Below are 25,266 nucleotides of genomic sequence, written 5' to 3'. Positions count from 1 at the left end.
ATAAAGTTTGATTATTTTCTTAGATTTTTAATTGGGAACATTTCATTTAGATTCTTTGCATCAGTGGAAGACAGACAAAAATAATATTTGTGATCACGTCCTCCATGCTTCGGCAGACACTATTATGTTCGTAACATGCACATAGAGGAGTTAGATATAAACACAAATACTCTTGCTGGAAGGTTGCAGTGTAACACTACTTTATTTTTTAACATTCAGCACACATAAGAAGTGACACCATTTGTTCTAGCACACAGTTCATTGCAGACACTTTTTAAAAAAGATACGTTACTATAATATAACCACAGATGTGGAAGATACATACAACAGAGATAAAAGATGAGGGTACACATGCTGCATTCACATATAACACATTTGCATAAATATACAATATGCTAATCATAAAATTGTATAAGAGGAAGTATAAAGGATCTGTCACCCACTCATCTGAGATAGCTGCACTACTGAAAAGAACTAAGGCCATGTGTGTAAAACCACAGTGCAGGGGTACTCAACTTTGGAATGATACTCACAGCACATGCCGGAGGGCCACAACTTAAGTGTGGTTCCATATACATGGAAATATATGCAAATATATGCAAATCGCTTCTTTCACACTGACAAACATGAATACAAAGATTAAGGCAAGACTATACCACACACTGGCCACATTTAAGTCAGTTCTGCTGATATTAATAAAATGCAATATTTACCCGATGTCCACTCATATGACAGCATTTTTAGTGAGCAATGACAGTCCAGGAATTTAACTACTAAAACGCATATCAACAAAAGACCATTATATTGACTATTTTTTTGTTTTGGCTCCCACTCACGAGCCGCATGTTGAGCCCTGCATAAATCCAAACCGTACCATGGGCCACAAACAAACGGGCCATGGGCTGAGTAGCCCTGCCATAGTGTACAAGACATATACAGCCTGGCATATCATTAGCTATATGTTAAATATGCTAAAGAAATATTCTTTATAAAAATGTATTAGAACTATTTCTTGTATCCCTTGTTCATAAAACCAGGCTCCTTAGCAGGAATTGGCCTTGAAAGGAGAGTAAAATTAAAATTCATAATTGTAAAATCTTCAAAAATGATCTAGCACAGATTTGCTTTGCAAATCTAAAGTCTTTAGAGCTTTGCACTGCTCTAAAGTCCAATGCCTCTGGACCTTCCATGGCTAGAAGCAGAGGCTATGTCTTGGTGAAAGTTGGAATTTCCTCTTCCTGAGGGTATAAAGCTCTTATTCCCCTATTTCTCTCCCCATGGGACTGTGAGCTATTGACATTTAATGCAGTGACATTTTTATTGTAAAACTGCAGACTGAATCTTGTCCATCCTGGACTTAAACAAAGGTATTATTCCACATGCAGGGGGAGCCCATAGGGAATCCTCCTCTGGCAGGCTGTTCGAACAGGAATAAAGATGTAAGTGGTCATAACTCCATTGCCTTCAACATAGCCGTGACTCTTTATACCAGCTGTGGCTCTTCCCCAAAGTGTCTGTTTGAAACTGCTAGCAGGTTGGGAATATTAAAAGAAGCACCAGGCATGTCACCTCTACACACCCATGCAGTGTTCTCCAGGGTGTGTAAGTCTGGAGTGAGCTGCCAGAAGCAGAACCGAGAAGCCAGACCATCTTCAGAACATGCTGGGATGCCCATCTAGTTAACAAGCTTTCCCAGGGATGTTAAGGTGTCAGAGACACCCTAACAAGAGAGGTAATAAAGAAGAATATTCTAGAAGACTTCCTAGAATCTCCACCATGGAGTCATTTCTGGATCACATATTGTGGCGATTACACACTTGGGCTACGTCTACATTGGCCCCTTTTCCGGAAGGGGCATGGTAATTTTTGAAATCGCAATAGGGAAATGTGCGGGGGATTTAAATATCCCCCGCGGCATTTAAATAAAAATGTCCGCCGCTTTTTTCCGGCTTTTAGAAAAGCCGGAAAAGAGCGTCTACACTGGCCCCGATCCTCCGGAAAAAGCGCCCTTTTCCGGAGGATCTTATTCCTACTTTGAAGGAATAACTTCAAAGTAGGAATAAGATCCTCCGGAAAAGGGCGCTTTTTCCGGAGGATCGGGGCCAGTGTAGACGCTCTTTTCCGGCTTTTCTAAAAGCCGGAAAAAAGCGGCGGACATTTTTATTTAAATGCCGCGGGGGATATTTAAATTCCCCGCGGATTTCCCTATTACGATCTCTGAAATTAACATGCCCCTTACGGAAAAGGGGCCAGTGTAGACATAGCCTTGTTGGCTGCTTAGTAGGGATGTAAACGACTAGTTGACTATCTGATAAGCAAAGGCTATCCCTCGACTAGTTGCTTCCCCCACCCCAGCTGCCTCCATCTATCAGAAGGGACTTAAAAGCCTTTTAAATCTTATTCTTAAAAGCTAGTTCCCCCAATACTGTCTCCGCAGGGGATAGGGGAGTAGGGGGACCAGGTGCGAGCTGGGAATCAGCTGATTCCCGGCTTGCATCTAGTCCCAGACTGCTTTTAAAAAGTATTAAGAGCCAACAGACTCTTAATCCTTTTAAAAGGCTGGGGTGCAGCGGGGGGAGGATCCTTCACAAGCAGGGAATCAGCTGTCTTGGCTCACGCTCGGTCCCTCCTGCTGCGCTTTAGCTTTTTAAATGGATTAATAGCCAACAGGGTCTTAATCCATTTAAAAGGCAGAGCCGCAGTGGGGTTAGCTCCCAGGCCAGGCACTAACCCCACTGTGGTTCCCCACTTATCAACTTTAAAAAAAAAAAGCCTCACTCACAAACACAGGGGAAAAACAAACAAACAAAACCAAAAAAAGAACACACGCCAACCCTCACTCATAAATACAAGCTCAGCACACAGCAAGAAAGCCCCAAACACAACACATACTTCCCTCAAGAGTCCTGTATCTGCTTCTCCTCTACCTGGAGAAATCCCTCTCTAAAGCCTCACTCAAAAACAGAAGGGAAAAGAAACAAACAAACAAACAAAAAACCACCACCACCACACACGAACAAACACAAGCTCAGCACACAGTAAGAAAGCCCCAATAACAACAAACACTTCCCTCAAGAGTCCTGTATCTGCTTCTCCTTTGCCTGGAGAACTCCCTCTCTAAACTCCCTGTTAACAGTTGATTAAATTTAACATTCCTACTGCTTAGAAGATATTATGATGGCAGGCGCCCACAGTAAATCCTTAGGTAAATAAATTGTGACGTCTTGATATCACTGCAATAGACGCGTTAGACAATTGCCGATAGGCAGAACAAATAACTTGCCTAGCGTAAATTATTTCATACGTTCATCCGTTTCTCAGGCCATCTTCCCCCATCCATCCCAGCACACAGCTGTGTGAATCAGTTCTGTCTGCTGAACAAGGGCTCAGGAACTTGCCTCTTATTACAGAGCTTCATCCATACAAAACAAAAAAAGATTGAGAGGAGCACACAGAATAGAAGGACCCATGAGGTGACTGTGACCTCATCCACCAGAGAAGAGCATGTTGTATACTGCAGATCACAATAAAGATGAGAGAACCTTTGCAGCTAGCCTCTACTTAGCGCTGCTACCTTTTCACTGGACACCAAGTGGATTTTGGGATGCACAGTATTATTCACATGGTCAGACCAAATATCCATGGAAAGGAAAGATTCCCAATTGTAAACCACGCTATAAACCTTTTGGAAGAGGAGGGAACATTACTCACCTGGGTTGCTTTGTGGTCAAAAACCATATCAAATATAAATGTCCTCTCTCGGGATCGATTTGCTCGCAAGATGTCATCTGGACCTTCACTTGGGTCCATTAGAAGAACCATCTGTTACAAAATAGAGAGAGAGAGAAAATCTTTGCATCCTTAATTGGGTCTCATCTGATCACCAGCTGAGGTCACACGGGTAACTAGCAATTATGGCAGAAGACCACCCTCTACTGTGAATAAGAGAAAAACTAACCCCCTTCCATTTTTATCGTTAGGGAAGAGGCTGGGCACTGGAATATTCCCAGCCAATGTGGGAACCATAAAAGAAACAAATTACAGGGATCAAAACTGCATGAGGAAAATCCCCCAAAACCTTTCCTAAGTAGGGATCAGGAGATGTATCAGCTCAGTTCAAGGCCAGAAACTTGGTCCTTTAAAAAAAAAACTTTTATTAGAAAAAGGAGAGTGGAAAAAGGGAAGGTGGAAAGAAAAATATTTTATGGCATGTTAGAAAACAGGTTTCGTTTCTCTGATTCCCTTGGGACCAATTTTGCTTACTCACGTAAATACATAATTACGGTGGAAAAAGCATATTCCTTCCGCTCTGCTGGAACAGCTCATAGGAGGTGTACTGGTCACAAGGGGGATTACTTAAGAGAAGGGGAGATGGGAAACCATGCACCATATCCTCCAGAGAAACTTTTGCCATCTCTCAGATAAATACCTAATTAAGTGCTTACACCAACCACCTGATCTACAGAAGAGTTACGATGTTTGGTTGTTTCTCTAAAACTCTGCTCACTGTAGTAAAATCATGTAACTAGATAAGAAACAAATCCCCAATAGCTGGTCTGGAAACATCAAGAGCTTGGCTTGGTTTTCTATCCCACTCCTGCCCTTTCCAAAATTCCAAAAAATATACAGTAAATATCCTAGGAGAATTACTTGTATGATTTAATTTGCTAGAGAAAACTATTTTTGAGCTATGCAGAAGACAAATAATTACAATTAGTAAATATCTAAGGGCAAATTCCTGATTTGTGCCCACAATCTGTAACTGCACATGCAAAGTGGGTAAATGCATAAGTGTCTGTGTGATTTAACACTAGATTCCACCCATGCAACTGGGCACAGAGAATTTATTTTAGGCATTTTCTTTGGAAATGGGGGCTTTAATCAGGGGGTCGACATGGAGCTGCCCCCTAGGCAAGGGTGGGGCAGCTTCATGCTCCTGGAAAGGGTGGGGTCTTGGATGGAAGGGGCAGGGCTGGGGCATCCAGCTGCAGGTGGCACTGAGGGTGTGCCATGCTGCGCCTCCTCTCCCCCAACCAGCCCTCAGAGATGTCTGGAGCGCAAAGCCCAGTGTGCTGGTGGCAGTTGAAAGGGCTCAGAGCTCCGGTTATCACAGTAGTTGTGGCAGTGCCTGGGAACCCTCGGCCCTTCTGAATTGCTGAGCTCCAGGTCAGTTCCTTACTTGCCCCTACCCACCTGTCAGCTGTCCTGGACTGATTTTATGTGAGGTCGGAACCAGGGTATCAATATTGTTTATATTACCTCACTTTAAAGTTTATTTTTAATTAGACAGCAAAAATAAAGTTAGTTTTCTTGGTCCAGGGTTAATGTCTTGTTTGACAGGCATTGTGCAAACACAAAATTACAAACCATTCACTAGTAGCTGAAACAAAATACAGGACTATGTAGCACTTTAAAGACTAACAAGATGATTTATTAAGTGATGAGCTTTCGTGGGCCAGACCCACTTCCTCAGATCAAATTGTGGAAGAAAATTGTCACAACCATATATACCAAAGGACACAATTTTAAAAAATGAGCACATATGAAAAGGACAAATCAAATTTCAGAACAGGAGGAGGATGGGGGGGGGAGGTAAATGTCTGTGAGCTAATGATATTAGATGTGATAATTGGGGAAGCTATCTTTGTAATGGGTTGTAATGTATCTTTGTAATGTAATACCCATTACAAAGATAGCTTCCCCAATTATCACCTCTAATATCATTAGCTCACAGACATTTACCTTCCCCCCCCCCCATCCTCCTTCTGTTCTGAAATTTGATTTGTCCTTTTCATATATGTTCATTTTTTTAAATTGTATCCTTTGGTATATATGGGTGTGACAATTTTCTTCCACTATTTGATCTGAGGAAGTGGGTCTGGCCCACGAAAGCTCATCACCTAATAAACCATCTTGTTAGTCTTTAAAGTGCTACATAGTCCTGTATTTTGTTTCAGCTACACCAGACTAACACGGCTACATTTCTATCACTCCTCATTCACTAATAAATTGTACTGGCACGTTTCATTTTAGGCATCAGCAAATGGGTGGAAATAGCTCCCAGAAAATTATACTTGCGGTCTGAATAGTAATGTTATCTAAGAAACCAGAAAGGATATTAGACTGCCAAAGAACCCATGTTCACGTCATCTATTACAGTCATTTTCTTGGCTGACACAGACACATTCTCCAGGGTAAAAAATATCCTTAAGCCAATGCAATCTCTGAATCTTTCCCTGTCCACTGGAGGAAAATAGACCACAAGGCTGGTGAGAGGGTCTCTAACTAAGCTATACAGAAACAAAGTTTGTGACTGAGCCAGCATGCTGGCCTTTAAAGAATGCTGTTTTACAAATAACTCATAAAATAATTTGTACAGGGGGAAAAGAGATGTGTGCCCTTTGCACTTGCTTATGGCGTAAAAGGCAGCCAGAATATTTCATAACAGTTCATTATTCCCCATGATACAGATCTGAAGTCTACTCATCTGGAATTCCATATGCAAAACTGGTCACCCATCTCAGCAACACTAAGGTCCAATTAGAAGGAGTTCACAGAATGCTGATTAAACTGATTAGGGATCTAGAGAAAATCTCATCTGAAGAGAAATTGAAAAGAATGGGATTGTTTGCCTTAGAGAGATGGTGATGAATAAGAGGAGCATGATAAAAGACTATATAACAATGAAGGATCTACAGCAGTGTTTCTGAAAGTGCTCCGTGAAACCACTTGGAGAAACACATTAACTGGCCGCCCTAGTTTGTTTATTTACCTGTGCCGCGGCCACGGAGCCTCGCAGCTCCCATTGGCTCAGTTTTGTCCTTTGCAGCCAAGGGGAATCACGGGAAGTGGCGTGGGCCAGGCCACCGCTTCCCGCTGCTCCACTTGGCTGCAAAGAGAGAAACAGAGCCAATGGGAGCTGTGGAGCTCCGTGGCCACAGTGCCAGTAAATAAACAAACCGGGGCAGCCAGTTAATGTGTTTCTCAAAGTGCTTTTGCAGAACACTTTCAGAAACACTGATCTAGAGAAGATGAACGGGGAGCTTCTGTTCTCCATTCTCATAACACGTGAACAATGGGGCATCCCTATGACATTAAAAGACAGCAAAAATTCAAAACTGATAAAAGGAAATATTTGTTTCACACAACATGTGCTGAACCTGAGGAACTCACTGCCACATGACACTGTTAAGGAAAATAATTTAACAAGATTCAGAAACAGATAAGAACATAAGAATGGCCATACTGGGTCAGACCAACGGTCCATCTAGCCCAGTATCCTGTCTGCTGACAGTGGCCAATACCAGATGCCCTATAGGGAGGGAACCCAACAGATAATCCTCATGTGATCCCTCTCCTGTCACCCAATTTCAGACAAACAGAGGCTAGGGACACCATTCCTACCCATCCTGGCTAACAGCCATTTATGGACCTAACCTCCATGAATCTATCTAGCTCTGTTTTGAACCCTGTTGACAGGGCCGGCCTTAAGCCAATTTGGGCCTCGCGCCTAAGGGGGCCCCGCGCCCTGCACCCGGAAGTCAGCTCCCTCGGCTCGGCTCCCCCTTACCTGCACTGCGCATGCTGCTGGCTGCTGCTGCCGTGTGTGCTGTTTGCAGGAGGGCGGGGAGACACCCGGGCGTGACGTTACGTCACGCCAGGGATTTTAAAACTGAAAAGTGCCATGCCGCCGCGGCACACGCAGTTCGCAATCCAGCCCGGCAGAAGCTAGGGGAGCGGGAGCGGTGGGAGGGGAAGAGGCTTATGCGGAGGGGGAGGGGGGAAGAAAGGGGAGGGTACCAAGAGACAGGCTGGAGGAGAGACAAATGCCAGGGGCCAAGTACAGACAATGAGGAAAAGGGCAGGAGGGGAGGTGTCAGTGGGAGGGGGGGACAGGGTGATGCGAGGAGAGGAGAGGAGAGGGGAAGGGCATTGGGGGCTGGAGGAGAAGGTTCTGGGAGAAGGCTTGAAAGAAGGGGTGGGCATGAGAGGTGGGGATGGAGCAAGGCATGCGTGAGGGCACAGAGGGGCATGAGGGGAATGGGGGCAGAGAGTGGTGAGGGGATGGGCAACAGGGAAAAAGAGGGCAAAGGGGACAGGGGCAGTGAGGGAAAGGGGAGGCACGAGGAGGGTGTAGGGCTAAGGGAAATTGCAGGTGCCAGGGGATTCTGGGTGTGAAGCAGAAGGGCAGGAAACCTCCAGGGGAGGGACCAGCACCAGAGGAGAGAGGCAGGGTAGGTGTGTAGAGGGAGGTGTTAGAAGAGGAGTAGCTCACATGATCAGAGTGGGGCTACTGGAGGAGTGGGCACAGGAGGGGGAGAAAGGCTGGTGGAGGGGGGCAGGTCACAGGAGGGCGACAGGTCACAGGAGGGCTGAGGGCAGTGAGAAGGGCAGGACTCAGGACAGCAGAAGAGGGTGAGGTGTTGGGGGGCAGCAGGTACCAGGGGAGATGATGGAGCAAGGAATGGAGACATGGCAGAAAACAGAAAAGGTAAAGGTTTATAAAATATTTATTAATAACATGGTATGCTGCCCATGGCCAGTTTGTTTGCGCCCCACGGTGAAGTTTGGGTTTATGTGGGGATCAAAACGTGGCCAGTTAGTGGGAGCCAAAACAAAAAAGTAGGCAGTGTAACGATCTTCTGTTGATATGTGTTTTAGTAGTTAAACTCTTCGACTGTCATTGCTCATGAAAAGTGCTGTCACATGGGTAGAAATCGGGTAAATATTGCATTTTATTAATATCAGCAGAACTGACTTAAATAGGGCCTGTGTGTTGTACAGTCTTGCTTTACTCTTTGTATTCATGCTTGTCAGAGCGAGAAAAGCTATTTGTATATAATTGATTGCATATGCAACCACACTTAAGTTGAGACCCTCAGCGTGTTCTGTAAGTATCAGTGTGGCCCCTGGGGCTTCCAAAGTTGAGTTGCCCTAGCTCATCCCTGACAGGTGTCTGTCTAACCTGGTCTTAAATATCTGCAATGTAAGCCCATTGCTTCTCATTCTAACCTCAGAGGCCAAGCAGAACAATTTTTCTTCCTCCTCCTTATGATACTCATTGGCTGTGTCTAGACTGGCAAGTTTTTCCGCAAAAGTACCTGCTTTTGCAGAAAAACTTGCCGATTGTCTACACTGGCCGCTTGAATTTCCGCAAGAACACTGACGATCTCATGTAAGAAATCAGTGCTTCTTGCGGAAATACTATGCTGCTCCCATTCGGGCAAAAGTCCTTTTGCACAAAAACTTTTGCGCAAAAGGGCCAGTGTAGACAGCTCAGATTTGTTTTGCGCAAAAAAGCCCCGATCGCGAAAATGGCAATCAGGGCTTTTTTGCGCAAAAGCACATCTAGATTGGCCACCGATGCTTTTGCGCAAAAGTGCTTTTGCGGAAAAGCGTCCGTGCCAATCTAGACGCTCTTTTCCGCAAATGCTTTTAACAGAAAACTTTTCCGTTAAAAGCATTTGTGGAAAATCATGCCAGTCTAGACGTAGCCTTTTAGGTACTTGAAAGCTGCTCTCATGTCCCTTTTCGGTCTTCTCTTTTCCAAGGTAAACAAGGTCAATTTCTTCAGCCTTGCTTCATAACTCAAGTTCTCTAGACCTTTCCTCATTTGTGTTGATCTTCTCTGGACTTTCTCCAGTTTCTCCACATTTCCTGAAATGTGGTGCCCAGAACTGGACATGATACTCCAGCTGGGGCCTAATGTAGATGGCTCATTCCCTGCCTAGGGGACATGAGACTGGACGGGTTAATTTCCAATCATCCTGTTTATGCCTTTTCTAAGCCAGGAGGGCAAGGTAGTTCTGATAGGGGTTGGAGAGGGGATGGAAGCCAGATTCAAGATCAATAAGCCCTGGGAAGTGGTCCCATTGAAAAGAGACTGGACCTATGGATGCCTTGGGGGTCAACAGCAAGGGCCTGCTTTGGGAAGCCCCCTCTTTGGAGGTGAATGTGGCAGCATTGAGACACCACCCAGAAGCAGGCGCCACAGACACTAACTTCAGATTCACGGGACGGCTCTCACAGATCTTGCACATGCATAAGATGACAGATCTGCAGGGGGGGGGGCAGTGGCGTAGTGAGGGGGCCGGAGGGGTCAGTTGCCCCTGGGAGAAAAATAATATAAAATTTAGCTAAAAATAGATGTCACGTGTTTTTAAAAGGAATACCATATCTCTTGCCTTTTGTCTCTTTAGGTCCCCAGTTAAAGTTTTTGATAATTGGACTTGGAAATCTAAACTCAGATTTTCAAAGGTAATTAAGCTCCTGAAGAGACAGTTTCCAACTTGGCTCTTCAAAGATATCTATCTGATCTTACACACCTTTGAAAATCTGGTCATAAGTGTCTGAGTCAGTTCTGAACGTGAGATGTAGGAGCCCAGTCCTAATTCCTTCAGGCTTTTTTTTTTTTAATTTGAACATTTATCTACACTAATTCCCCTCCTTTCTCTTTCACTATGCAATAAATGCATGGATCAGAATTATAGGTGCTTTGTAAATATGCTGACTTGAGAGTGGAAAGATTTCATATTGTCATGTATGATTCCTGGTAACTCATCTCAAATATGAAAAACTAGGTTGATACCTGTTCAAATCAGGAGCTGTTGAATTCAGTTTACCATTTGCAGTATCTCATTAGGATGTTTAATGGAGAAGATATTGGTTTTTTAAATTTATTTATGCTGTGGGCAAAGCATGGGCTCACAAGAATTCCTCCATTGTTTTACCATGAGTCTCAAAACATTTGGGGGTGCGTCTAGACTGACAAGATTTTGCGCAAAAGCAAATGCTTTTGCGAAAAATCTTGCTGCCAGTCTACACTGGCAGCGAGTATTTGTGCAAGAACACTGACTTTGTACTGTACAAAATCAGTGGTTCTTGCGCAAATACTCCGACGCTCCCGCTCAGGGATAAGCCCTCTTGCGCAAGAGGGCCAGACAGCCAAGTTAATTTCTTGCGCAAGAAAGCCCGATGGCTAAAATGGCCATCAGAGCTTTCTTGCGCAAGAGAGCATCTACACTGGCACAGATGCTTTTGTGCAAAAGCAAATCTTTTGCGCAAACGCACATGCCAGTATAGATGCTCTCTTGCGCAAATACTTTTAACTGAAAAACTTTTCCGTTAAAAGTATTTGCGCAAAATCATGCCAGTCTAGACTCAGCCTTGGTGTTTTTCTAAAGGCCTGGAGTCAATTGATTATGTAGGAATCTCAGCTTTCATTTAAAAAAAGTTCTCTATACTTCTGGGCCTTACAGCTAAGGAGGAAAGCTTTAAAACATGAACCCTAAGTACTCAAGAAACAAAAGGCCAATAAAAATCCAACCTGTTTTATTTTTAAAACATCTTATGATTTGTAGACCATTCTCATAACTTTGTGTAGGCGTTCCTTGTGATTTTTGGGTTGGCAATACCGCTCTTTGATTGGTGAATTTAGAGAGGTCTCTCCCTTCAGTTTCCCTTTCCACCCTCCTTTTTTGTCACAGGTCATCAGAGAATCATAGAGACAATGGAGAGTAGGGTGAGTCCATGACTATGGTTAATGACTGATCAGGGTGACTAACTATTATCAGACAGTGATCTGAATGAGCTATCTACTGCCATCTGTTAATCAACTGTAGGAAAAGGCTTCAGGAGCAGACCTTATTTATATAGACATACCAACTTTGCCACAAAGATCAGTAGACACACTTGCTGTGTTAAGGTGCTCAATTTTGGCTCTTTTGGGTCGAAATTCATTTAAGACTTGGAGCTGGGAGAATGAAATGTTGTAATCCATATTGTATGATTAAAAAGTAAAAGACCTGAACTTAATATGACCTGGCTTAGGGTCTACCATAACTTGAACACTAAGCAGAGGATAGTGAGTCACAGCTAACTGAAAGTCACAGAAGATGGAAACAGGTTTTATTTCTGGTGGTACAGAGTCTATTTGGGAGTCTTCAATTATTTGTGACACTTTACATCCAGTGTTTCAAGGCAGATCTGACTAGAATCAATTGAGAGTCCTTGTCTTGTCTCCGTGATTGCTTGAGCAAAAATCATTGATAAAATGTTGTGTAGACTGACCTTGGACTCAACATGCAGGCAATATGTGTTGAAGGGCAGTGCAAAGGAGGCAATGGTGGTGAGGTACCATATTACTTAGTGAAATCAGTGGTGTTGAAATCACTAAGGACTGGAATTTGACCACAGAACTGACACTTTCTTAACAAAGACTATATTTTTGCTATTTAAAAAGTAAATCAACGTAACAGAAAACTGCAATGCTCTCTGGTAATTTTAAAAATCAAACTTTAAACTTTATTGAAAAGATTGGATAGTGCACAATTGAATATATTTGACCTACACTTAAGGCAACTGATTTAATTTTGTGTAAAATTTTGCATCATAAAGATGGCATTTTTTTTGAAAATGTTCAACTATATTGATACACATTTTGATCAGCTCTACTTCTGATGTGATATTTGTGTGTATGGTTGTGGTTTGTTGTGTGGGAGCTTTTTTTATTTTGCTCAACAAAAAATCCTGGGGGGGGCCCACCAAAACTGTTCGAATTGGGCCCCACACTTCCAAAAGCCAGCCCTGCCTGTTGAAGTCCTAGCCTTCACCACATCCTCTGACAAGGAGTTCCAGAGGGGGACTGTGCGCTGAGTGAAGAAAAACTTCCTTTTGTTTTATTTGTTTGATTAATCATTTCTATTGATATCAAGAACATCAAGGGCTGTAACAGTGAAAGTTAACATTTTTGGAAGGAATATTAAATTGAGTGCTTCCTAGAATCCTAGGGCTGGAAGAGACCTCAGGAGGTCATCAAGTCCAGTCCCCTGCCCAAGGCAGGACCAATCCCAACAATTCCTGGTTTAAAACAGTCTCTAACTACTAGGGATTTCAAGACCTGATGCAGGTAGGAGATTATTTCATACCCGCCTAATGTAAGGTTTTTGCATCTTCGTCTGAAGCTGCTGGTATCGACCACTGTTGGAAACAGGTTACTGGACTAGACTGGCTCAATCCCAAAATCAATCTTGTAATTCCTATGTTTGTAAAGTTTCTAAAATCTACAGTTTTATCTCTAGACACACCAAGCAGCCCAGGCAAATTCCCAGTGGTTTAATTCCCGGGCAGTTTCATGAACCCCGCAATTAGTTCACAAGTTGAGAATGAACCAGCTCCTGTAGCTCTCTCAATGGCAACCTCTTTTCTTTCCTTCCTCCTCCCCAAACAAATTTCCTGTTAACTGGAACTGGTCATAAGAATTTGGCCAGCATTTTTTCTCTGAAATTTTTAGCTAAAACAATTTCATTTGATAAAATCGTCAATTTTTGCAACAAAAAGATTTGCAACAGAAATCAATTTAATTTTATTTTGGTTTTGAAAAATCAAAGCAAAAGGAAAATGTTCTGAAATTTTCTATAAAAGGTCTAAACATTTTCTGTGAAAACAAGCTTTTGAACAAAATGAATTTCATTCAAACATTTTCATTGAAAAAAATAGTAGTTTTTTCTACCATCTTCAGCTACGATTGACCTGAAATGCAGGGCCATTCTTAAGATTTTTGGTGCCCTATGAAGCCTAAGCACCCGCACCCACCATCCCCTGTGGGGGAGGGCAGCCACTCCATGGGGCGGGGCTGTGCTCAGGGATGAGAAGAGGGTAGGAAGGCTGGTGGGAGAGCAGGCAGACTGAGTGGCATAGCCAACTGGAACTGTGGGCTAGAAGGCATAATAGCCTGTCGGAACTGCAGGCTGGCAGATGGAAAGGGGGCCTGCAGATTGGGGTGGGAAGAGCAGATTGGGTCAAACAGGGTTGGGAGGCAGAGCCAGGAGCTAAGGGATTAGGGCCATGAGGCGGGAGGGAAGCAGGGGCACTGGGTCCGATGAGGCTGGGAGTTGGAGTAGAGGGCCAACAGATTAAGGCTTCTGCACCCATTGGTGGCCCTAAGCATACACAGCATAAGAGACTTCTAAATTTGGAGCACCACTGGTGCCCCACATTTAATGGTGCCTTACATAGCTGAAAATGCCTAAGGACGGCCCTGCTTAAATGTCACAACAGGTTCTAAGTCTGAAAATTTTGCAACTGCCCAGGTTTGCAAAACATTTAACTCCTCAGATGCCTGTCCACGTTCAAGTGGGTCATTGTACTTGCTCTTCGTCGTGACGGGGGCACCAGCATTAAAACTCCTGGTTCTCCTTCCAAAAAGCCATTGTTTATCAGCTCAGCTGTAAACTCACCCATGCTGCTCTGCTCCAACCTCACCTGCTGACCCACTTTGTGGGCTATTATAACAGCATTTTCCTCCAGCTCAGCTTCATTGATAGGACGAATCCGTAGAGCAACCTGCACACAGACACAAAGGAGTTGCTCTGGTTGTAAATACTCCCCTAGCCAATGCAGGCTACTCCATCACTAACTCATTCTCTTTTCAAGTGACATGATCCCCTATTTAGAATAACTTTATATTAATTTTTCTTTATTCTCCAGGATATTTAACAGCACCAGTGAAGCTTAAAATATTTATTTCTCCAATAATGTTCACGTTTTCTTTCAACAAATGCCTATTCCCTATTACACATCTCTAAAAGAACAAAATCCCAACACCATTCCATTTTGTTTAGTTCTCTGCCCACCAACACTATTGCCATTTACAGAGATTGGAGTTGTCTGGATTCTGCAGAGCTGTTAGGTACATTATGTTTCTATTGTATCCTCAAAACACTGATTACAATTGTATGTCATTTAGTTCTTGGTGACAGAATAGTAGAATTTAAGTTGAGTGAGCACCTACATTTGAACATTTTGGCCTTAGAATTTGAACATAATAAAAAAAATCTCATAATTTTGTAGATTCAAAACCTAAAACAAACATTATCTTCAGAAACTAAAGAGGTGACCTCAAAGCTCTTATTTAACTCATTTCATTACCGCATGGGTGAAATTAGCCACTTTGCAGGACCTACAAAATCACAACAGTTTTTGTTCTTTTGCATCCTCATCTGAAACTATAATGAGCAGCAGATTTATGAATCCTTTTGCTACAAGTTGTACCCGCCTTGTCCAGCACCCTCGGCTCCTAACTGGTCCCGAACAAGGGGATCTGCTGGACCAGGGAAGGTCCTTTCCAACATGGCCTGTGCTGCCCCTGGCTAGGGCACCAGCCTGGCCCCATTGAGTCCCAGGCTGGAGCTGCATGACAGCCACCAGAGCAAGAGCTCCCTGGCTACCGCAGCCACGCCCGAGCGCCACAGCCAGGGCTGTCGCTGCCGGTCCCTGAGCGCCAGGGCCGGAAAATTGCGACTGCTGCTGCCGGCCCCTTGCTACTGTCCCGCTGCAGGGGTCAGAACTCCCTGCTACTCCTCTGCCCCCTCCCCCAAAAGGCTCCCAGCTGAGTGGCTGGCCCCCCACTACCACTGCATGGATGTTGCTAGACCAGAGACCCGGTTAAAGGAGGTACAACCTGTAGCAGGCTGCCGCTAATGTCACGATACTGCCATACAAACAACAGCCACTCATTTCAGTATCCAAAAATCAGGGAGAAGAATTTTTTTTTAAAGAAGACATTCTTAGGAACGTTCTACCGAACATGTGATTGACACTACATCTGTGATACAGAACACGTTTGACAAAGTTTATGATGATATTGTGTTATGCTTAGTGTGATGTAGACAGATGGGGGGGGGGGGGAACCAAAATCCCAAATCTGAGCAAACCTGAACTTTGAAAATTTTCTAGATCCAAACCCTGCAGCTGGGGTCATCAGTAAACTGTTAACTAGTTACCCATAAACAATACATAACTCCTTAGCAATCAATGATTACATTGTCCCAAACTCTCCACTGTGCACATGTCCATAACACACTGTATATAATTGTACTATGAAACAGCCCTAGAGCTGAATACTGTATGGCTGCGTCTAGACTGGCAAGTTTTTCCACAAAAGCAGCTGCTTTTGCGGAAAAACTTGCCAGCTATCTACACTGGCCACTTGAATTTCCGCAAGAACACTGACTTCCTACTGTCTGAAATCAGTGCTTCTTGCGGAAATACTATGCTGCTTCCGTTTGGGCAAAAGTCCCTTTTGCACAAAGCTTTTGCACAAAAGGGCCAATGTAGACAGCTCAGTTCTGTTTTGCGCAAAAAAGGCGATCGGGGCTTTTTTGCGCAAAAGTGCGTCTAGATTGGCACGGACACTTTTCTGCAAAAACTGCTTTTGCAGAAAAGTGTCCGTGCCAATCTAGATGCTCTTTTCTGCAAACGCTTTTAATGGAAAACTTTTCCGTTAAAAGCATTTGCAGAAAATCATGCTAGTCTAGACGTAGCCTATATGTAAATAGATCATGGATAAGTTACCAAAAGACAGTGTCCAATAATATATAGCATAGATCCTAGATTGTGTAGATGTAATACAATTGTGGGCTGCAAATTAGGGATGTTAAAAATCATGTAGTGTGTGAATGTGGAACTGCTGAATTTTTCAGCAGTTACAAGTTTACATGTAGGGGGGCAGGCGGGTGCCGGTGCTCACGAAGAGCTGACTTAAGTCTGTTCCCCATGAGCCCTGGCTCCCACCTGACACCCTCCCCCAACTGCCTCTGATAGAGGGGCAGAAGGGTGGGGGGGACGGCAGCTCCAAAGGAAACAATACGTGCAGGGAGCTGGCTCGAGAGAGATGCTTCCCATGTGTACCGGCTCCCACCTGCCCCCATCACCTCCCACACTGCTGCCTCTGATAGAGAGGGCTTGCAGCTCCACAGGAGCTAGTAAACCTTTTAAGCAGGCTCCCATAAGCACTGCTTCTGCTTGCCCCACCCCCGGGTTGCTGCATCAGTGGGTACTTAAACAGTTAAGTGTACATCTCCCATCAGTACAATGGACTAGCAATATCTGTTTAACAATTGCTCAGAGAATACTTTAATGTGAGTGAAATGCTATTTAAAGTAATTGGCTGTTGTGTCATACCTGAAAGGTGACCCGCTTTCAAAATAGTCTTGCTATAAAGCCCCCAAAGTCACATACAAAGAGTTTCTATAGAGACCAAATCTATTTCCACAATAACAAATCTTGTGCTGATTTTAGGAGTATTTCCAAAGGCAGCTCTCCAGGCACTCTCCAGAATCACCTAGTACATAACACTTTAAAGTCTAGTAATATAAAAGTAAGGCTGATTTTTGGATGAATATTAACAGGATATAAGCAGCGGCACCCTAACTCTGTGGGAAGTTTAATATTCAGAGAGGACCTGGAATGGATTCTTGCTTTATTGTCAAGTCTAAAAGACTTTGGATGAAATTTTAGACGTGACTTTGGAGCTTAATTTTCTTGGGATGCAGGCACTTTTGAAAATGTTACTCTATCTGTAGCACTCTAGCTGTACTTCTTATGTTGAGCAGGCAATGGTGTAAGACTGACAAGCCTCTTTTTCATGTCTGTTATTGCTCATGTAACCCACACACATTCTGGCTGTGGTGTACTGTCTCATGTAGTTGCACTTAGACCCCTTACAGAAAGAATGAATTTTCTCTACAGCCCTAGCTTAGCTTTCAGCTAAAGTGATAGAGGCTCATGCTCTAAGCTCCAGGTTCAGTTCCGCCTGTTGCGTTACACTCACATCCCAAAGCAGGTAAATTAAAAGAATTTTTGTAGCCACCAAGGGAAGACAAGAAAGCATGTGACAAAGGATCAGACTCAGTAAAAAGGACTTACTGGCATTATAAGTGAACTGAAAATATTTTACATACTACTATACGTTATTATAGAAGAGATTCCTGTTACGTTAAATAGTTAAATGTGTTTCTCAACCTTTTTTATAAAGTACCCCTTTAAAAAAATTATAAGTACCCCCAGTACCTGCAGTTTTCAGACACATGGAATTTTTTTCTATCATTGCAACATGTTTGTGTAAACAACTTAATCATAGCCAGGCGGGCAATGAAATTTGTGGGTGTACAAAGTAAAAAATAATAAAGCACTGTAAAACAAAAAAAACCCCAAAAATTCTGTTTTCTCCAAATTTCAGTTGTGTTGCCATCCTCCTCCCCAGTCTTCTCTTGAGTACTCCAAGGGTACTTGTACCACTGGTTGAGAAACACTGGTTTAGAGCTCAAAGCAGAGATGTCTGTAGATGTGTTTCTGACACACAGTCATAGCAAAAATAAGTGTGAGGAGTGAGAGATTATTTAAATAATAAAAAACGCGGGAGAGGGATTAATTAAAGAACTGTGTACAAAATCATTACAGGAAAAAAAACTAGTACATTCCCGTGATCCACACCAAGAAATGCCAAAATCTTGGGACTGGACAGATTCTATCAGGGACTCTAATGAGTGAAACCTACTTGCTTTCAACTCAGCATATATTAACAACATACAATTGCCAGCTTCAGGGGGTAGCTGAGTTAGTCTGTATGGGATAAACTTAAAAAACAACCAATAGGCTGGTAAGACTAATTGTTGTTTTTAAAGTTTATACAATTACCATTCAGATGGAGAAGCTGAACTGCTCAGTTGCCTTGATTGGAAAAGGCTTTCACAGAAAGTGACATGGGGCACACCTGTCAGCGTATCCTGTCCCACCCGTTACCACTACAAATCTGGCCCCTGCAGGATGTTTTCTTTGTCCAGTCTTGCGTTCAGTCCAGCAGTAGTTTGTTCCGCAGCAGCGGTTGCCCAGGGCTCTCAGATGCGCCAGCTGCGAGCGCAGCCAGGGGTGCTGCTGGAACAATTTTTAATTGGGGATGCTGGGAGCCACGAAACCAAACTATAAACCTTGGATATATTGGAAACCCCTTCAAGCCAGGGAGAGCTGTAGCACTCTCAGGCCCGTAGCTCCCGCACCCATGGGTGCAGCTGGGCATTGCCTAGTAGACAGGAAAGGGACCGTGCCTGGCTGCCTACGCCCAAGGCCGCCTGACTGCCCGGGACTGCCGGACTCACCGTGAGCTGCTGCTGCTGCTGCTGCACGCCCAGATCCTTCATGGCCGAGCCGGGAGCCAGGTCTCCGGTCTGCCTCTGCCCCGCGCTGAGAGGGCTGCCCAGGGGCGAAGCCATAGGGCTTGGCCCCGCCAGCAGGCTTCGGGAGACAGGCAGAGCGGTCCGCAGCCGCAGCCCCGGGATCCCCAGGCGGCAGGTGACATCAGCGGCAGCAGGGAGCACCTGAACCGCGGGGGCGGCTAAGCGCTGGGCCCTCCCACGCGCGGGGACCTACTGGGAAGGGGCAGGGCCGAACTACGCGGCACCAGCACCCAGCCCGGCACGAAAGGGGGCAGAAGCGCTGGCTGCCCCGCAGGTCCCTAGGTGCGCTGGGCGGGCTGCTCCGGGCGGTCTCTCGCACATGGAACCCGGCCCGAGATGCTCCGCACGTGGGCGCGGCCGCGGGCTAACGCGCCTCTGGGTTTGAGGGGGGAAGGCATCCTCATCCTCACTGGGGTTTTGCCCACACGGCGGCTGCCTGCTCCTAGCGAAGTGAAATCCAGCCTCAGACCGAAGCCACGGGAAGGTGCCCCCGCCCCGACCAGTCCATCAGAGCCTGTGGCCCGGGCGTAGTGCAGACGCCGCTGCTGCCCTGGCACAGTAGCTGCACCCCTGGTCCTGGGAGATGATTCCAGTTGCAGGTCGTGCCTCTACGCAGAGTAAATAAACCCAATCGCGAACTTGAGCCAGAGTCACTGTTATAACATGGTCGAGGCGGCCTGTTTTCCCACAGACCTTCCCTCCCCCTTCATAATTAAGCAATGACCGCTCAAGGGGTGATAGATGTTTGAAGTACAGCACTTTACTGAAATACATGAGCTATAGAACAGGGTACAGGGGTTCTGTTGTAGAGTAGAAAAACTACTCCGCAAGACAAAATATTAGAGCTGTATTCTGAATATAGAGGGCTCAAGCCTAGTGCTAAGACAACCCCTGAGATTAATATACAAACAAAGCATAGTCCCTCTACTTCCATTCATGGCATGGAGAAGGGATGCAATTGTCCAATAAAACATTTCAGGAGAGATTTATTTTTAAATGGTCAAGTTATTAGTTTAGATTAGCAATTAAGAGCACAGGCCTCAGAGTCTTAGGCTTATTTTTAACAGTGATGACAGTTACTCAGAAGAGAGAAGCACTACCTCATAGCTGAGAGACACTTTAAACACAAAATCAGATAGGAGTATTTGGGGGGGTTTTGTAAGGAGAAAACACCCCCACCAAGACATCTTACACAACTCTAGTAGTTGATTTGCCTCAGAAAATACTGGAGGATTTACCACACCCTAGACGAGGTGGTCACCGCTCTTGAACAAACAAGAACTACAGGAAGGCAAGTAAATTTCTCTCTGGATTCGAGGATATTTTTCATAAATAAGTTTTAGCAGCTCTATTCCAGGTAAAATGCTTCAAAGTTTCCTGTAGTCAAGTGTTGAATAAGGTTGCTTTACCACACTGTTAAACAGTTGCATTTCAGTAGGAGGCAGAGCTATTACTGTACAGTTTGCAAAAACAGTTGGGAAAGTGCTACAGAAAAATAAACTCATCTAGAATAGCAGCATGAGTCACTAGTGCCAGTACTCAATACAGGCAGTCCCCGGGTTACATGGATCCGACTTACATTGGATCCCTACTTACAAACAGGGTGAGGCAACCCCTCACTAGCTGCTTCCCCCCAGCAGACCAGGGAGACGTGAAGCTAACCCCCCCCAGCAGACCAGGGAGACGTGGAGCGGCTTTTCTCAGCAGACGCCTCAGCTTGAGAATAAAGGACTGAGGGAAGTGAGGTGTGGGAGAATAAAACTGAGCTCTGGAGAAATGTTTGGCTAGAGTTTCCCCTACAATATGTACCAGTTCCGACTTACATACAAATTCAACTTAAGAACAAACCTACAGTCCCTATCTTGTACGTAACCCGGGGACTGCCTGTATTGAAGTAAAAAAATACCCAATTATTTGTTGAACCAGTATTGATTTCAGCCCTCATACAACATGAGCATACGTAACAGACTTTACTAAGTCATAAAAAAAAATTCTTTGCTTGCTTATCTTGGGGAGATAAGTTAGTCTTTCATCCTGAAGGAGCTCAAGTTCATATACTACAACTTGTAAATTGTAAGGAAAAGACTTGCTTCATGCATCAGTTTTGTAGCATTGCTATCCTGAGAGAAAGATAAGGAGTAAAGCATAGTAAATCCACTTAAAACTGGCAACGGAATACAATATGCAGGATTTCTTGGCTTCTGATTTTAAGCTAGAAAATGGACCGTTATTATTTGTATTAGTCTAATGAAGCACAATTGGCCTACAGTTGTGTCCCACGTGACATTCTCAGTGCCATATAGATATGTATATATTGTGTGGATGCAGCCCACGTAACAGAGCTGTGAATTGGTCTACAATGGTAAATAGGTTGAGACCCACTGCTCTAGGAACTGAAGTGAAATTATGATTGGAATCATTTCCAAACAACAATATTTATTGAAAACCTGTGAGGGGCTTAAAGTAGTTTCTATATTTTTGGAAGGGGATCTTGGTCTATGATAAATGTGATCCATACTTTAAAGAAAACTAGTCCTATTTGTTTGGGTGATGGGTGATAACCAAACTGGGTTGTAACTAAGCAGAATGCTGCCAACAGAACAAGTACTTGCAAGGTCTTGATAAAAGTAATGTTTTCCCTGCTTCGAAACATCTGTACTACAACTAGCACTGAAGAGATATGCCGAGTTCGGAAGAGCATTATTATTCAAAAATATCAGTGCACACACAAAAGTATGATGGGCATCATGATGCTGTAAGTTACTATATCCAAACATGTCTAGTAGTCTCTGTCTCTAGTAGTTTCACTTTTTCATTATTGCCAAAAAGTAGAGTGTCCTGTACCAAAAAGGTATATGCATCATTGAAAAACTACAAGGCATACTGGACAAGGCTAAACTTATTTTTCAAACCACAATTAAACAAATTCAGATCACAACATGGTAAAGGAGAACATTTCCATCTTCAGAAATAGTCAGAAAGTATAACTTATCTAGCTGTAAAAATGGTGGATAGTTTGACATTTGGCATTGATGCACTTCACAAGTCAACTTCTTGGACTGTTGGTGGGTAAAAGACAGATCACTACATGCATCACTTACGATAAGTCCCATTAGTAAATCCTACTGGCAACTGATCTTTGAACTTCCACTAGACATTCACTACAGAGGTGATATTAAAAACTACTTTCCCTATTTAAAAAGGTTACAGTATTCGGTAATAATGATTCAACATGTTCAAGCTTTCAGAAGTTATTCCACAAGATGTTTTTAAGGCGAAGGGTAAAATTGATTATGGATTTAACAATGATTAATTTGTTTTGCATTTTTACCATAAAACACACTCATTTAAGAGTTCTTATCTGCTAAGAACTAGATTCTTAAGGTGTTTTTGTTTTGTTGCTGTAAGGAAGTTTGCTCAAAAAGAGGTGGATGCAGAATTTAAGTATTCTGGACTATTTTCACAAGGCATGGGGCTCCAGATATTAGAATATAGGTTTCCTTGTATATCCAAACACACACAAGTAGAGTGTTCCTCTGAACATATTTCCAACCAAAGCTTGCAAATAAAAGAAAGTCTCCCACAATCCTGCTGTTGCCAATGGCTACATCTTGTAAGAGGTCTCAAATTCATCCGCTGCTTTTAATAATTATATGTGATGATTTCAAGAACATGCAAGCTGGTCTGAAACCTGCTACATCATGGAACAGGGATGGGCAAAAGAGCCTCTGCAGGGCAGATCTGGCCCATGGAGGTCCGGCTGCTCCCCTGCCCCCAGGCCAATCAGGGCTTAGGGACAGAGAAGCATGGAAGTATCCTGGCCCCACCTCTTCTGGGGTAGCCCGGGACCACTTCAAAAATTTCTGAAGTGGCTCTTGGTCAAAAGTTACTGCCCACCCCTGCCATGGAGTAAAAAAAAGTGAATGCAGACATGAAGGACCTGGGATACAAAAATCCAAATGCAGTTGCAAATTCTAAACCAAGAGTTTCATATTCAGATAATAAATGACCTGAGTTTATCAAGGTAAGATTTCTACAGATAAACACAGATAGTCTGCTTTTAGGATAGGTCTGCTTTTATTTCCACATTCTACCTGTTGAATCCTGTCACAATCTGAATGGAGGAGGGTACAGCCCACTGTAGTGCTGCTTCAGCACACTAACATACATCATATGAAAGATGGTCTTCCTGCTGATCTTTCTCCGTACAAAACAAACACCTGTCCATGCACTTGGGACACACACAGAGTCCTCAGCAAATAGAAGCATTGTGAGCGTGCAAGATTCTGGAAGGTGTTTTGATGCTCACTTAAGGGCAATAGTTCAAAACTGCCAACTGGTAAGCAATGCACAGGATTCAGACAGCAAATACTGGTGGTGGTTTTAAAAAGAAAAGACAACCCCTCCCAAATGAATAAAAATTTAAAAGCAGTGCCTTTTAAATATCCCCACTGCTGACAGTGAGGTTTAAAGGCACTACAATGTGTCAGAATGGAGAGAACCTGGTGCATTCACCGTCCAGAGTGAGAATATGGATTAAAAATTCCAAAGATGGTGTCGGCTTTCTGAAAATAAATGAACCCCTTTTCAGTACACGATGTGGCGATGCTGCAAAGAAAAAAAAAAAGGAAAAGTCAATGTCAGTACTGTGCTTCACACAAACTCACAATTCACAGCTGCTAGCAAGGAAAGAGTTTTACAACTGCACTCTGCTTACACTTTGCTGTTGTGCTTCCCAAGTAAATGATTAGCTGAACATATTTAATTCAGAAGACTGCTTCTCCCCATTCTTACCTCCACTCTCCCACATTCCCCAGATATGGACAAGAGGACATCCCTGGCCTCTAAAATGTTTGTGCATTTTTGGATGGGTAAGAGGGTTTTAGTATTCGTTCCATACACTGACGGGGCTACTGGGCACTGAGCTGCTGCTGCCATAACTCCAGTCACTAAGTGGTTAAGTGAATTGCCCATGATCTCACAGAAGTCTAAGATGGTACAGGGAATTGAACTCCTAAAAATCAGAGGCTAGTGCCTTACATACGCATTAGAAATAACTGTGTAACTGCTAAAATTCTTAGCAGTTACTTGGTGCCCTCCCAGAGTGGGGGTGGGACCAGCAGCCATATGCTCCCAAGACCACTCCCAAGGAGCCCCCCCACCTCTCTGCGCACACTTCATTTAAAACTTGGACTGGCGGGCTGGGACTGAGAGGGGAAGGCTATTGCAGTTAGCTGGAACCATTAACCAATAAGCAGTTGCGTATTGGTTAAATGATTAGCCAGCTAGCTGTTAGCATCCCTAGTCCTAACCACTAAATACAACTTCCTCTCTAGTACAGAAGCAATTAAACCTTTTAAATACATATTTCTCCAATGTAGCAACAAGGACTATTCTCTTGTGATGATTTGGGGAATTTGTACAATTTAAGAACTCTACGCGAGATTATGATTATCAAATATAAAAGCTGTTGTGAATGAGATGTCCTTTCATTTCTCTGCTATTCTTTTATTACTTGCATGTTATACTAAAATTCCAAGATGAAGTGGCCCAGGACTAACAGTCCTGATGATCCTCTATTGAAAAAAATAGCATTTTGAGACAAAAGGCTGGTTACGGAAGTCACCTGCAGGACTTGCTTTTCACTTGCTGTGATCACCTGAGGAGGCTGATTAGAAGTACCTTGACAGAGGAGACTAGAAAGTTAGAGGGCAGAAGCTGCCATCCTCAGGGTCTCCTGTCATTTTCACCAGCTCAACTGAAAGAAGCTGCTGCAGAAGCCAGGCAACCAGAGGAAATACAGAAGGCCCCCTTAAGGCTACCACATTTGGGGTGCTACCTTCCAAGTGATCTGTGCTTTTTTGCTGAAGTAAAAAGCAACAGAATCATATGCAAAGTCTCTGTGTTTAGGGACCATGGGGTGTAGCATGATGAGTCAGCCCAAAACTAGGACACTATGGTTGAATTCTGGGAGAGGGATACTTAAGCTACAAGGGAAGCTGAGAGGTCAGCGCTGGTCTTAGGCTCTCATTATACTAGAAAGAGGAACTGCATCCTTACAGTACGCACCAAGCCAGACACAGTGTTCTGTTCAGACTCTGGAAGCTTACAGTAGAATTTAGGGTTTGGACTCCTTTACAGCAGTCTGGCAAATGTCCAAGGAGGAAAGCACCACTAGATCTGTAACACCTATTGACAATATTTGAGGGATATATTGGAGTATACAGCAAGGTAAGGAGCCTTCTGGATCAAA

General features: G+C 43.8%; 2 protein-coding genes across 4 annotated transcripts in view; both read right to left on the bottom strand.

Annotated features, from left to right (window-relative positions):
• The window catches only part of LOC102443372 (kinesin-like protein KIF19), a 53,409-nt gene extending 30,484 nt beyond the window's left edge, over window positions 1-22,925 (bottom strand). For all 3 annotated transcript variants that reach the window (XM_075899600.2, XM_075899602.2, XM_075899601.2), the window contains exons 1-3: window positions 18,936-22,925; window positions 14,263-14,343; window positions 3,712-3,822 (exon numbers count right to left, since the gene is read on the bottom strand). In XM_075899600.2, coding sequence (XP_075755715.2) covers window positions 3,712-3,822; window positions 14,263-14,343; window positions 18,936-19,049 — 306 coding nt within the window. In that variant the 5' untranslated portion in view covers window positions 19,050-22,925. The remainder of the gene's footprint in view (window positions 1-3,711; window positions 3,823-14,262; window positions 14,344-18,935) is intronic.
• A 146-nt stretch (window positions 22,926-23,071) lies between these two features.
• Window positions 23,072-25,266, bottom strand: part of EIF3B (eukaryotic translation initiation factor 3 subunit B) — a 37,759-nt gene continuing 35,564 nt past the window's right edge. The window contains exon 19 of the mRNA XM_006112944.5: window positions 23,072-23,621. The gene's annotated coding sequence lies outside the window, so the exon portion shown is untranslated. The remainder of the gene's footprint in view (window positions 23,622-25,266) is intronic.

The sequence above is a fragment of the Pelodiscus sinensis genome, chromosome 15 (genome assembly GCF_052426305.1).
Source record: "Pelodiscus sinensis isolate ZL-2025 chromosome 15, ASM5242630v1, whole genome shotgun sequence".
Lineage (NCBI taxonomy): Eukaryota > Metazoa > Chordata > Testudines > Trionychidae > Pelodiscus > Pelodiscus sinensis.
The sequence above is the reverse complement of the archived record's forward strand: the minus strand, read 5'-3'. Positions and strand labels throughout refer to the sequence as shown.